This window comes from Sinocyclocheilus rhinocerous, unplaced genomic scaffold, assembly GCF_001515625.1.
Source record: "Sinocyclocheilus rhinocerous isolate Xijiao unplaced genomic scaffold, SAMN03320098_v1.1 scaffold542, whole genome shotgun sequence".
In the NCBI taxonomy this organism is placed as follows: Eukaryota; Metazoa; Chordata; class Actinopteri; order Cypriniformes; family Cyprinidae; genus Sinocyclocheilus; species Sinocyclocheilus rhinocerous.
The window spans coordinates 72,670-85,612 of NW_015638928.1; the positions used below are offsets into that span (position 1 = coordinate 72,670).

Here is a 12,943-nt window from a genome sequence, read left to right on the forward strand (position 1 = left end):
AAGCTTGAAATAATGATTGCCTTGAAAAAATGGATGTGCAAAAAAATTTTTTAAATATTAAATTATCTATATGGCAGTATACAGTAGTATGTGTTAGTTTTGCCAATGGTATTGAAAAGTCGTCATGAAATCAAAAATGACCCTATACTTACTTTTTAGTGAACATTACTAGTCTTGTGGTGAACAATTGAACTGTGCAAGTCAATACACTGGAAAAAAAATGGTCTGCCGTCGTAATCTTTAATCAAAAACTGAATATTGGCTTCCGCTCTGGAATGGCTTTCTGGCTCTGAATTCCGTTTCACTTGGAAATACATCACGACACTGAAGTCAGTTGCAACTTCCGGTTCACGGGTACTTTGATATTGATATTTTTCAAGGTATTGAAGTTAGAAACTCCTGTATCATGACCACTAATTCACATACTTTGTCAATAAGATAAAAGTGGGTTTTGTTCAAAGTAGCTATTATCCACATAGATCTTTGATATGAATGAATATTTTTTTGGTAGTTCATTAAATATCGCTGGCTAAAAAGTAACTAGTACTCTGAGTAGTTTTTGAGAAGAGTACTTTGTACTTTTACTTAACTACTGTTTTGGCACCAGTACTTTTACTTGTAATTGAGTATTATTTCAGCAATGTAACTACTTGTACTTAAGTACAAATTTTCAGTACTCTTTCCACCACTGCTACAAATACACCTGTGCTACTCATGACTGCTTTTGTCCACCTGCGGTCTACATGAAGAACAGCACTGCTTAAACCTGACAGATAGGCATCTCCAGACATTTCTCAAGCAAACGAGCTGGGGTCAGGTCAGACGAGCTTTCCCGTGGTGATGTAAAACAAGGGCAGCAGAGGAAGTGGATATAATTGATTCAGTGAGCTGTACAGAAGTGATCGATGTAGGCCATAGATCACAGAACTGAACCGTGCGAGCATGAATCGAGACAAAGCACGCACGGATTTCACCTCATCGTTCGCTTTGAATGGGTAGCAAACCTGTTCATTTAAAAAAAATAAAATAAATAAAAGCATTCACCCTCCAGATGAATAAGGACGGAAACGGTTTTAGTTTCTCTGGTGTTTTGATGTCAGTGTTTTTCCGGTGAAGCCACATGTGCTGTCTGCGGCAGATCTCGGTTGACACTTTCTAAAGTCATTTCCTAAAAACATCTAGTCTGAGGTTATATCTGCATTACAGAGGCTCAGTTTGGTCTTCGTCTTTGTACCACGTCTCATCAAGAGCTGCAAATGGTAAAAGTCTGCACTGTGTTTTTTTGTGGTATGTATAGAAAGCCATGAGCGTATGAGCTCACTGTTTACATCTATTTTAATGTGACCATGTACAGCGTTACTGAAACACCACCGGTATTTGAAAGTGAAATAATTTCCAATTCACACTGGAGGTGTTTTCGCGTGACAGTAGTCTGGCATCTCACGTACATGTGATTTTGACTGGAACCTGTTGTTCTGGTTTCTGCCGCTCATTCGTAACCTTTAAATAAATGTGCATCTTTCATTGAGACTGTGGGAAATATCTAATTGACGAGTTAACCGTGTAACTGAATGGTAGTAAAGGGATAGTTCACCCAAAAATGACAATGAAATGAATGACATGAGGATGAGTGCATGATGACAGAAGGTTCAATGTTGGGTCAGGTCAGCTGTATTTATATAGCGCTTTATACAATGCAGATTGTGTCAAAGCAGCTTTACAGTATTAAACAGGAAAACAGTGTGTCGATAACGCAAGAGGACGATAGTAAACACTCGTTTTTCCAGTTAAAGTCAGTTCATCGTTGATTCAGTGATGCCATCGTCCAGGGGCGCGTTTCCCAAAAGCATCGTTATCTAACTATGGTTGTTAGTTCCAATGAACTCTATTGGTAACGACGGAACTTGCGACCATAGTTGTTTTTGGGCAAACGCACCCCCAGCTCAGCTCAGTTCAAAAAGTATCTGTGCAGTCAAATCCACAATATTGCCAGAAATGAAGAGTCCCCAACTAAGCAAGCCAAGGAACCAAAACTCCATCGGTGACAGAAATGGAGAAAAAAGGTTAACCGTGCATTATCCTGTGGTCATGAGGTAAAAGCAGGTACGAGAGAAGCGGAAGGGCAAACTGGTGCACTGAACTGTCACGACATCCTGTTATGCAGCTGGACGCTGCTGTTCGCTCGCTGAACACTTTCGCTTTTGCTGCGTAAACACACTTTTCATGTGATCGTTTGTGTAAATTGTGCCGTTGCTTCCTATTGAATCTTAGGAAGCTTTGCTGAAAGGAACTTCCTGTTTAGATGAAAAACGGCAAAAGCTGGAGAGCTCAGCGGTCGTTGTTGTTTTACATACTGTACGTTGTGTTTTATGAATTCACTGAAGGGTCTCGGTGGTGGAGCCAGTGTTTCTGGGGGACGTGACCTCATTGTTCCAGGGTTCAGCTGGACTCGGAGCGCTCTTGCCGCATCCATCACGAGCGGAGAAGAGGAAATGGCCACTTTACTCTGCCTCGCCTGGCACTAATGGCTCTGTAGTACGTCATGCCCCACAAAACCAGATGCACTTCGTCTCTAAATAATGTATAGCTGTACTTTTTCCCATTCACGGGTCAGACCTAGTAGAAAGATTTATAGAGGGGGCGTTTGTCATGTGATCCGTTTGCAATGGTTTAGCTTGACGTTATTAACCATTGTCTGGGTGAATCGCTCATGGCTCCGCTGACTGGAGCTGTAGATCATCGGCCACTGAACGCTACTGTACTGAAGCAGACTCTACCACAGCCACGGTGTCGTGATTGGCCATTTCAGGAGTTCAGTGCAGCCTTATTAAGTTGAGATTTAACTACTTGTTTTCCAAACAAGAGCCCATGACTAATTGGTCTACAGGAAGCCCTGTATGATTACACCGACACTCATCAGACACTTCTCTTAAAGGGATAGTTCACCCAAAAATGCACATTGTCATCATGTACTGTGTTTGTCCATACAGTTAATGTCAGTGTGAACTGAAAGTTTCAAGCTCTCTAAAGGTAACAAAAATGTAATCCGAACAACTCCAGTGCTTCTGAAACGATGTGATGACTTTGTATGATAACAGAGTGGAAATTAAACCTATGTTCACTTTCAAATCTAACCAAAATTTGACCACGTGTCCATAGCATCAAACCTCATGGTGATGTGTGATGACGTCATGACTTTAAGCTTTAAAAGGCGATGCTAATGTCACTTAAAAACTCAAACGCAGCAGCCAAAGGTGTCTGTCCACAGGCCTGTTCACACACACAAAATTAGATCATGATTCTTCCTGTGCTACTCACTGAAACTTAGCAAAATGCTTTGGTCATGAGCAGCACTCGAGTCGTATTTTTATGTAACAGCAGCATCTCTGGGCATGTGATCAAAAACAGTTCAGTAGTCCGTTTCTGGAAGTAAAAATACCATTCATTTACTAGAGGAATTGATTTTGAACAATAACTAACCTTTGAAAATGTATTGTAGTAAATGTGAATTATATTGTCTATATAATCAACACAATTTCTTGTGACTTTGGCCATTTAATTATTTTTTAAACCTTTATTGCTTCAAATCAAGTTTGTTGTAATGCTGGGATTCACCTCTTTAACAAAGACTTTTAATGATTCCTATAGGAAGAATGAATGCGGGGGGAAATGCATCCAGAAAAAATGGACAGCACTTATGCACTCTACTGGTTGGGCAGCTTTATTCACAGTCCAGTGGGAAAGAGATTAGAACACCTCTCCAAAAACAAAACCAAAAAACACTAAAAGCCTCTAAATACACCTCTTTTATTTAAGCATAAAATCTATCAATTAAACCTTCTAGGTATCTTAAAGCTAGTCCACAAGGCGACCCTCCTCATTTAAAAAAAAACAACAACTTTTTTTGTAATTGGATGTGGGCGTTTAACATGCTCCCAAACTGATGCAGAGGTCATTCATGTAATATGTGTATATGTGAGATCCAGTTGGGCTGGTCTGGCACTCGAGGCTCATCTGTTTTATGTTCTTCTGTTCCTCAGATGAAGCTCGTTCCAAAAAGTGTGGCATCTTGGTGCACTGCCTAGCGGGCATCAGTCGCTCGGTCACCGTCACGGTGGCGTACCTGATGCAGAAGCTCAACCTGTCGCTCAACGACGCCTATGACTTCGTCAAGCGCAAGAAGTCCAACATCTCGCCCAACTTCAATTTCATGGGGCAGCTTTTGGACTTCGAGAGGACACTGGGGCTAAACAGTCCCTGCGACAACCGCTCGACGCCCAACGACCAGCTCTTCTTCACCACGCCCACCAATCACAACATGTTCCAGCTGGACACGCTGGAGTCCACATGAAGGCCAGCAGAGGATGCTGGGTGGGAGCAGCCACCCTTTGAATGTTTATCTCCCAACTCCAGGGGAGCTTTTGACCTGGAGGACAGGCCAGCAGCCGCGGCGAAGGGAGGGACGGAGGGTGGTTAAGCACACGGGCCCCTCTCAAGCCCTCCGGTGGATTTTAATGCAGCTTTTCTTGCCTTCATGAAACAGACCGTTCTTTTTTTTCTCTCACGGTTTGATACACGAGAAGAAACGTGAGACTTTTGCACAGCGCTTGGCTCGAAGAGAAGGAAGCTTTGATTGCAGATGCCCTCCGGTCTCGAAGGCTGCCATCGCACCGCATGGGCTTTTTGAACGTAGGGTCGGATTCGTTCTTCGAGCGAAAGCCGAGAGGTGCGCCACACATGCATTCTGTCCATTTCTATATCTTTGTCTCTTTCCTCTGCGCAGAACCATGTTGTCCAAAGTAGTGACGTGTTGGCGACCGAACCGACACAAACAAACATTATGAGCCCTCACCCTCTTTATTTTCTCTCTCTCGCTCTACGTTTGCAATGACCTAATGCGTTTTGCACAGTGGCGAAGCCTTTCTCTTCTTGGCACTTAAAAGCGGTACTCCAACACACACAGAAAGAGACATTCAGAGGAGCTGCCAGTCCTAGGCTGCGACGAGGCCCCGCAGCTGCGTGGGACGACGCGCGCACTTAAAGCTCATTGTTCCTTAACCGCAAGATCGACAGATCCACGTTTGTGTCCCGACTTCCGGGCTCGCTCACCTTCTGGCCTTGGCGATTCTCATTACAGTATGAATATATTGTATTAATTTCTACGTAAGAGTATATCTATTCACTCAATGTATTTGGGCATGCGATCCTCTCGAGGCGTGGCACGTCACCGAATGTTGAGGACTGTTTTTTTAACTACTCTTGCTGCTCTTGGGTGGCAAACAGTGTGTAGCGAGGGCGTTCCTGACCGCGGGAACGAGCGACTGGACCGGAGTGGACGAGTGCTTGAGTTAACAGGGTTGCTTTAAGCTGGCCTTATATAACCTTTTTAATTCTTTCCTACTCTGACTGTTCAATACTCTCTTTGTATCTCCCTTTAGAAATCGTTGTATTACCAAGACGTTTGTTCATTTTTAAAGAAACCAATATGTAGTAATAATAATAGACGACTAATGGTCTTTAACGGGTCAGTCAAGGTTGTATTTGTTACTCTGCAATATACTCAACAACCCTTTGCAGTATTTTCTAGAAAATGGCCTCGGGTTTTTGACTCCTCTACTTTTGATACTAGCGATCCACAGAGTTATAGCTTGAAACGGAGGCAGCTTTTCGCCCGGGGTGTCCGGAGTGCGTCTGGGTGCTGGGCGCTCGCTCGTGTTTCGTCCGATTCGATTTAACCCACGGATTTCCATAATATACAAAATATGTGCTATATACTGACTCGTGTGGCCTTCATATATCTCGATATACATGCATATATATATATATATGTGTGTATGTATATGTGTGTAATACTCATCTTGTGCAGATATGCAAGAGTTGTCCCCTTAATATATATCATCGCGGATGACTGTTTCTCGTGCTTGAAACGACCCAGTCACAATAACAACACGGCGCTCTCGCATCACCCCGGGACGGAAAGGCGCGTCATTTCACGACTTCTTTATTTACATGTACATCTTGATTTCGAGCTGCTGCTTGTGGAGGAATGTTTGTATCTGCAACCATGGGAAAGAGAAACCGTACATCTTTTTCTCTGTTCGTATATAGCCAGAACACAGGAACAAGGCTTTCTGTGGACGTATCTTGTAGCTACATAACGGTTCTGCGATTAATAACAGTAGGAACGAAAGCGAACGACACACAGGAACTAGATGAGCGAATAAGGAACTGTATATCTTACCTCACCGAGGAATTTTTCAGGGATTTTTATTTGACAATGCGTCGGCATCGTGTTACAGCTTCAAATGTCAAAGAGCTGTTTTATATGTGCTGTATACATTTTTTTTTTAAAAGCTACAATCTATGTGTATAATACTGGGCTTGGTAACTGGGCAGTTCAATTTTCTGGTTTATGAAGGATATAAAATTGTCCCTATGTATTGTATAGTATATGAAAACCAATACAAGACTTGTTTGTACCGCAAATAAATATTGAATTATTTTTTGGTTATCCGATCTGGTTTGGTGTGTTCCTTCTGCCGTTTTCAACATTGTTTAACAGTGTCCATCCCCCATGTGCTGTCAGTCTCTTCCCATAACACCCTTCAAGTGTGCTATAAAAAGATGACTAGGGCTCAGACAGAAGCGCTCTCCATTAGGATCCGCCATGTTTCTCCCGTAAATGTTGATCTGATTCCAGCTTTATTTCATGATTTGGGACTTTTCTTGGAAACCGGCACCCCACGGGTGTTTTTCTGTAACGCGAGTCCTACATGAGGCGAGACTTCCTCCCCCCGCCCACTCCAGGGATTGGTTTCCTGTTGCCTTGTGGTTAATTTCAGATATAGATGGTTTCTGAAGCATGTGATGACACCACATCCGATTGCTGAAACTATCACCGCTCGGCTTCCTCTTTGTAACCCGTGTCAAGTCATGTTTATTTGTATAGTGTTAAACCATGCAGATCGCTTCAAAGCAGCTTTACATAATAAACGGGAGGAACAGCATCAGAGTTGTGAAGTTGTTCAGTCAGACGGCTCTCATTTCAGCTATAATTACAACTTCAACATATCTGCTACTTTGTTTCTTCAGTGACCTCATTCAATAGTGTCAAGTACAGCTAAATCAATAAATCTGAATATGAATTGTTTTTTAATCCACCAGGACGGAGTAAGCCAAAGGTGACTGGCAAGAAACCAAAACTCCTTCAGGAAGCATTGGAGAAAAACCTTTGGGAGAACCAGGCTCAGTCAGGGGTTGGTTCTTCTCTGGTTTTACAGTATGAACATGGCATCAGTGATGGGTCCAGGCTACACACGTCAGTCATGTCCTCTATTTTCTGAGAATGAGTGCAATTTTTTTCTGTTTTAAAGGTCAATTTGACATGCACTCTCAGATCAGAGACTCCTTCGAATGCTGCATTTTTTTTATAATATTGTGATATAATATAATAAGATATTGTGCTGGAGTTTTTTTTTTTTTCAAATTTCTACTCAAACTGCCAGATGAATTATAATTTTTCAAACAATGTGCTTTATTGCAAAGGGGTGTTGTGAAATACTGGCTTACTTTAATAGTAACTTAAAGGTGCACTAAGTGATTTTTGCCAAACGATGTTGATATTTAACAAAGCACCAAAACAAACACAGCCATACCCCAACAGGACCTCGCCCCTATTTTTATATCTCTGCCCCACACGGACGTACACAACCCTGGCATAATGACGATCGCGGAAACAAGCAAAGATGATGCAAGCATATTCAAACGAAGGCAAACACCGATAAGTTGTGTGAAACGATGCAAAATCAACGTTACCTATCAAAAAGAAACCACGCAACCTCGGCGTCCGATTCAAGCCCTTGAGTTTCTCGCCACCGCTGGAAAGCTGCTCCGATGTTTATGCAGGTCCTACCTCTTGCCTGATCGTAACCCTTCTTTTTAATGTTTTGTTCCTCCGATATTTTTTTTTTTATCTTCCAGTTCTCTCTATCTATACTCGATTTGCTAATATCCGTCCTGTGCGCTCTCTTCTCTTATCATTACAAGACATCCCCCAAGACATGCTGATTGGCTCCAAGTGTGTTTTGGGACTCGGTCCGACACTGCGGTCAAAAGTGTTTTTCAAAAATTGCTTAGGGCACCTTTATTAGTGATATTACAGCTCAACATACTGCAGTCTGTATTTTGGGTGTCTGTTTTAAGGACCGTCAGGTAATGGACAATGCAAGACATGCGCTAGGTTATGAATGTGTTCAGTCTGTTAAATGACACCTGAACACATTCATATCCTAGGTCGTTGCTTAAGTGAAGGGCAAGAATGGAAAACACTAACCGCCTAAACGAGTGTGAGCCTGTCATGTGGAGCGATAGGGTGAGCTTGCTGATGAGAAGCGTCTGGGATCAACACCTTGATTATGTTTGACAGGAGTGGAGGACAGATTCTTTGCAAGCCAAGAACCGGATGTTGAAGAAGTCTAGCAGACACGGTCAGTCAGTGTGAAGATCTGAGCAAAGACTCGGTTAAAGGCGTTCAGATCTCAGCTGTGAGTGATGAGAATCGGGACAAGGTGCAGCAGAGAGTGGTGATGCAATTCCTGCTTTTCCTCATGTTCTAGAGCAGGCGTGTCCGATCCTGCCTGGGAGTTTCTAGTCATCCTGAAGACCTCGGTTAGCGGTGTTTGATTGGGCTCTGCAGTCCTGAACTAGAGGAAAAAGCAACGGGAGCAGAAAGAAGAGCTCAGCATCCAAGAGAAATATCAACTACATGACTATCTACCAAAATAACAGACGTAACACCAAAGCTACTTCCATGAAAGTATGAGTGAGACCAGTTAGCAATTTCAATTCCGGTTTTATTGCACATTGGTTATGCAGGATTCATTAAAGCTTTCTGTCGGATGGGACACTGCACAGAATAAGGATGTTTTGGCGAGAGCGGTAAAGAAGATGAGCACTGATAGGGTTTGACGGTGGCTTGGTGAGGAGCTGGTGTATTTTTGCATGCGAGACACTTTTGTTTGAGATTGAGACTGTGATGAGACTGCTTGGTTGGGGTGCAGGTCAGAAGACCGTCAAATATAAAGTCTGCTTCAATAATGCACTGCCCTTGTGAAAAAAGTGCATTTCCATAGTATACTTAAAGTGCTCTATTTTTGCACAATAATTTTGTACTTCATATACTTGAAATGCTTCTTCAGTACTTCTTAAGATCATCTAAGTGTACTCACCTGTGCTATTTTGGGACACTGAATATGATCTTAAATGCACTTTTAACATGCTCTTTTTATTTAAAAAATAATGTATTTAGTTACCACTTGTAGTACACTTGAACCATCTTTTATACACTAGTACACTCAAGTGGTGACTAAATACATTTTTAAATACAAAGAGAGTTCTTTAAATGCACATTTTAGTTTATATTCATGGTTTACCAAAATAGCACAGTTGAATACACTTTGATGATCTTAAGTTTATTGTAAGAAGTACTAAAGAATAATTTTTAGTATATTAAGTACAAAATTAGTGCATGAAAACAGCACTTTAAGTACATTATGGAAGTGTACTTTTTATTTCACCTGGGTGAAGGGGCTGTTCACACAGAACGTATTTTTCAATGCACTACTTTTCCAGTGTTTTTCTGCGTTAAAGCGCTAGATGCGTCTCGCACAGAAGCGCTGTTTTTAAGGCGTGTCGGGTCAAAAGAATTTCAACTTTTACACACAGCGCTGCTCATCAATGTCAGGTCCAAAACTGTGAACCAATCAGAAGACCCCAGAGGCGGGGCAAGCGTTGCAAGCTTTGCTTTACAGTTGCTAGTTGGCAAGGCAACTGGTTTATTTGAGGCCAACATGGCGGAAGAGGTGCTCTGCGCTGTGCTTTTTTAAAAACCATTCCTGAGCGCTGCATCTCGCGTTTTTAGACGCGCATGTTCTGTGTTAATGGCCCCAGAGAGTTCCAGAGTCTTCCAGGACTGTCGGATAGGAAAGGCTGGACGGGATTGTTTTTGTCCTTGGGTCTCTAGAAAAGGGATGGGCAAACTGCAGTGGTTAGAAAAACCCACCTGCCTGCAGCCTTCTAGTAATCCTGAAGACATTGATTCGATGGTTCTGATATATTTGATTCGGTCTGGAGCTAAACCCTGTGGGACAGTGGCCCTCCAGAACCGAGTTTGCCCATTCCTGCACTAGACAGACACTTATATTTGGTGTATATATACCAATATATACCCAGCCATACCGTATAATAAGAGCATGTAGTGTATCAGTGCCTGTGTTTGTTTGGTTTCATCTTTGGATGTATTTCATTTACTGCTGTCAAATGATTAATCGCGATTAATCGCATCCTAAATAAAAGTTTTTGTTTGCATAATATATGTATGTGTACTGTGTATATTTATTATGCATATATAAATACACACAGTATATGTTTTGGAAATATTTACATGCATATATATTTATATTCTTGTATCGCTTCTCTCTTCTTCAGAAGGTAAGTGTGAAGCTTTAGCTGACATGGTGTGCTTTCTATTCATTGTAAGCTGTTGGTGCAAAATTCCTTTAAAAACTCCTGACAAAAGACTCACTCGAGGCTCCTGCAGCGTTAGCCAAGACGTGCTTACTATATACTACCAACGATTAACGGCTGATGGGTTAGTAGGTGTGAGAGACGCTGGCCTGTTAAACAACTTACTACGACGACACCTTCACAGTCTCACTCACACCACACTAATAAACCAAAGGAAAGCTGTGCTAATTAAAGCTAAAGGGATATTGTGCTTAAAACATAATTCAAGTAGGGTGCAAAAAATAACTACTTAACGAGGAAAAATACTCTGAAGTTGAAGCTATGCAACAAGAGGTACACAAAGATTAAAAAACTGAGGGTAGGTTTGTAAGTGTGTGAGTTCGTCTCATTTTCACATCATGAACTGAGCCGTTTAACTTCAGACATACAGCAGCAACTATACTCCTCTGCTGACTTCAGCTGACACTAGGAACTTAGTTAGAGGTCAGTGAAACATCTCAAGCATCCTGACTGAGACCTGTCTCTTTGTTCATAGCGCTTTGTTTCCTGATTCTCAGAAGCAGAAAGGAGCGAATCCCACGCAAACACAGAAAGCTGGAATGAGGCCAGATCTGCTCGGCACGATGCAGGATTCTGGAGCCTGTATAGACTGTGAGTCACTCCACGAGAATCAAGTTAATGTGGGATCTGATGCCGACACTGAAGAGATGATTTTCTGAGCACTTTTTAGTATTCATGATGCTGAAATATTTGTCCTTGGATTTGCATAACAATGTAGCACATGGGGAGCATCATTTAGTTTCCATCCTGCAGTGTGGATACTCTCAGATGATGTCTCAAATGAAGAATGCATGACTGAAAACATGTTTGCAATGATGTTGCACGATTCCCTTCAGCAGCTCTTCAAAATATGAATGGAAATTACACAATGTGTGAAAACAAAGATTATTCAATGAACACTTCTACCACACCTGACACTGGTTACTTTAAGAAAGAAAAAGTAAATTCTAGCTACAAACACAAGCCAGAAAAACAGTATTTTGCATATATAATTAAATATATTTGATAAAGAACGTGTATGCAGCAAGGATGCATTCAGTTGATCAAAGTGACACTAGTATCGTTTAGAATGTTACAAAAGATTTCAAATTCAAATAAATGCTGTTCTTTTTAACTTTCTAACCAAAATATTGGACAGCACAACTGTTTCAACAATCATAATAACGAGAAGAGTTTCTTGAGCAGCAAATCAGCATATTAGAGTGATTTCTGAAGATCATGTGACACTACTCAGTACGTTTACATGGACAACAATATTGAGATATTAGCACGATTAAGACAATACTCTGATTAAGAATCTACCATGTAATTACCTTAATCCAGCTAAAGTCACAAATCAAATTAAGACGTGTATTCCTATTTTAGTCGCATTATCAAAGTGCAGTATAGACACGTACACACCTTAATCACTCTATTATCGTTGTGTAGGACTTTTCGCCGCATTCATAAAATTAAAAGTGAAACATCCAAAACTGTATATGATGAAAATGTCCATGTGTAGAGCACACAGCTCTGGTTGTTGGTGGTGGAGTGTGGCTCAGGCTGTGTTATGCATTGAGGCACTATTAATAGCCCAGCAGTGTCTTCGGCACATCGAGCAGCGCGCTCACAAGCTCTTCGCTGTACCGCCTCAATGCACCATTAAGACTCGTGCTGGCAGCAGCAGCCCGACAGGTGTTAATTGGCCAGATTTAATGCAATGTCCAGGAGTCCTGGACCGCTAACCCCTGACCTCCATCCACACAGAGACCACAGACACCAGCGCTCGTCTGAGTATATGCTGACACAACAAACCAAACCTCACGACAAAGCTGTGAAGTCTGACACGTTTGAACATTACATGCACTGGCAGCCACGTCTTATTCAAATGTGACAGCGGCTTGGAAATAATCTAGCGTGAGATGCTTGATAATGTCTGGCAACAGGTGTGGGAACTACAGTTGCCAGCCAGATGTTAAGATGATGAGGGTTAACTAATGCATTCTGTATGCTAACGAACGGTCATGTACTAGTGGCATAGTCAAGTCACCTTTATTTATATAGCGCTTTTAACAATACAGATTGTGTCAAAGCAACTGAACAGCATTAATTAGGAAAATAGTGTGTCAATAATGCAAAATGACAATAGTAAACACTAATTTTCCAGTTAAAGACAGTTCATCATTGAATTCAGTCAGGTCTTGTGCAGAGGACTCATCTGGTTCCTGTGGTCTTGTCCCGGTGGTCGTCTGAGACAAGGTCTTTACAGGGGAATAACATCTGTATCTGGGGCTCATCTAGTTAGCATAGTGGCATTTATCTTCAACAGATTGCGTTGGATGAATGCCTCTGCTGAAGGAATAGAATTAATCATCCCATG

At 41.8% G+C, this 12,943-nt stretch overlaps 1 protein-coding gene across 1 annotated transcript in view; it reads left to right on the forward strand.

The window, feature by feature from the left end:
* The window catches only part of LOC107750024 (dual specificity protein phosphatase 7), a 15,919-nt gene extending 9,405 nt beyond the window's left edge, over window positions 1–6,514 (forward strand). Inside the window, exon 3 of the mRNA XM_016565272.1 lies at window positions 4,041–6,514. Within this exon, the coding sequence (XP_016420758.1) occupies window positions 4,041–4,351 (311 nt within the window). The 3' untranslated portion in view covers window positions 4,352–6,514. The remainder of the gene's footprint in view (window positions 1–4,040) is intronic.
* The last annotated feature ends 6,429 nt before the right edge of the window (window positions 6,515–12,943 follow it).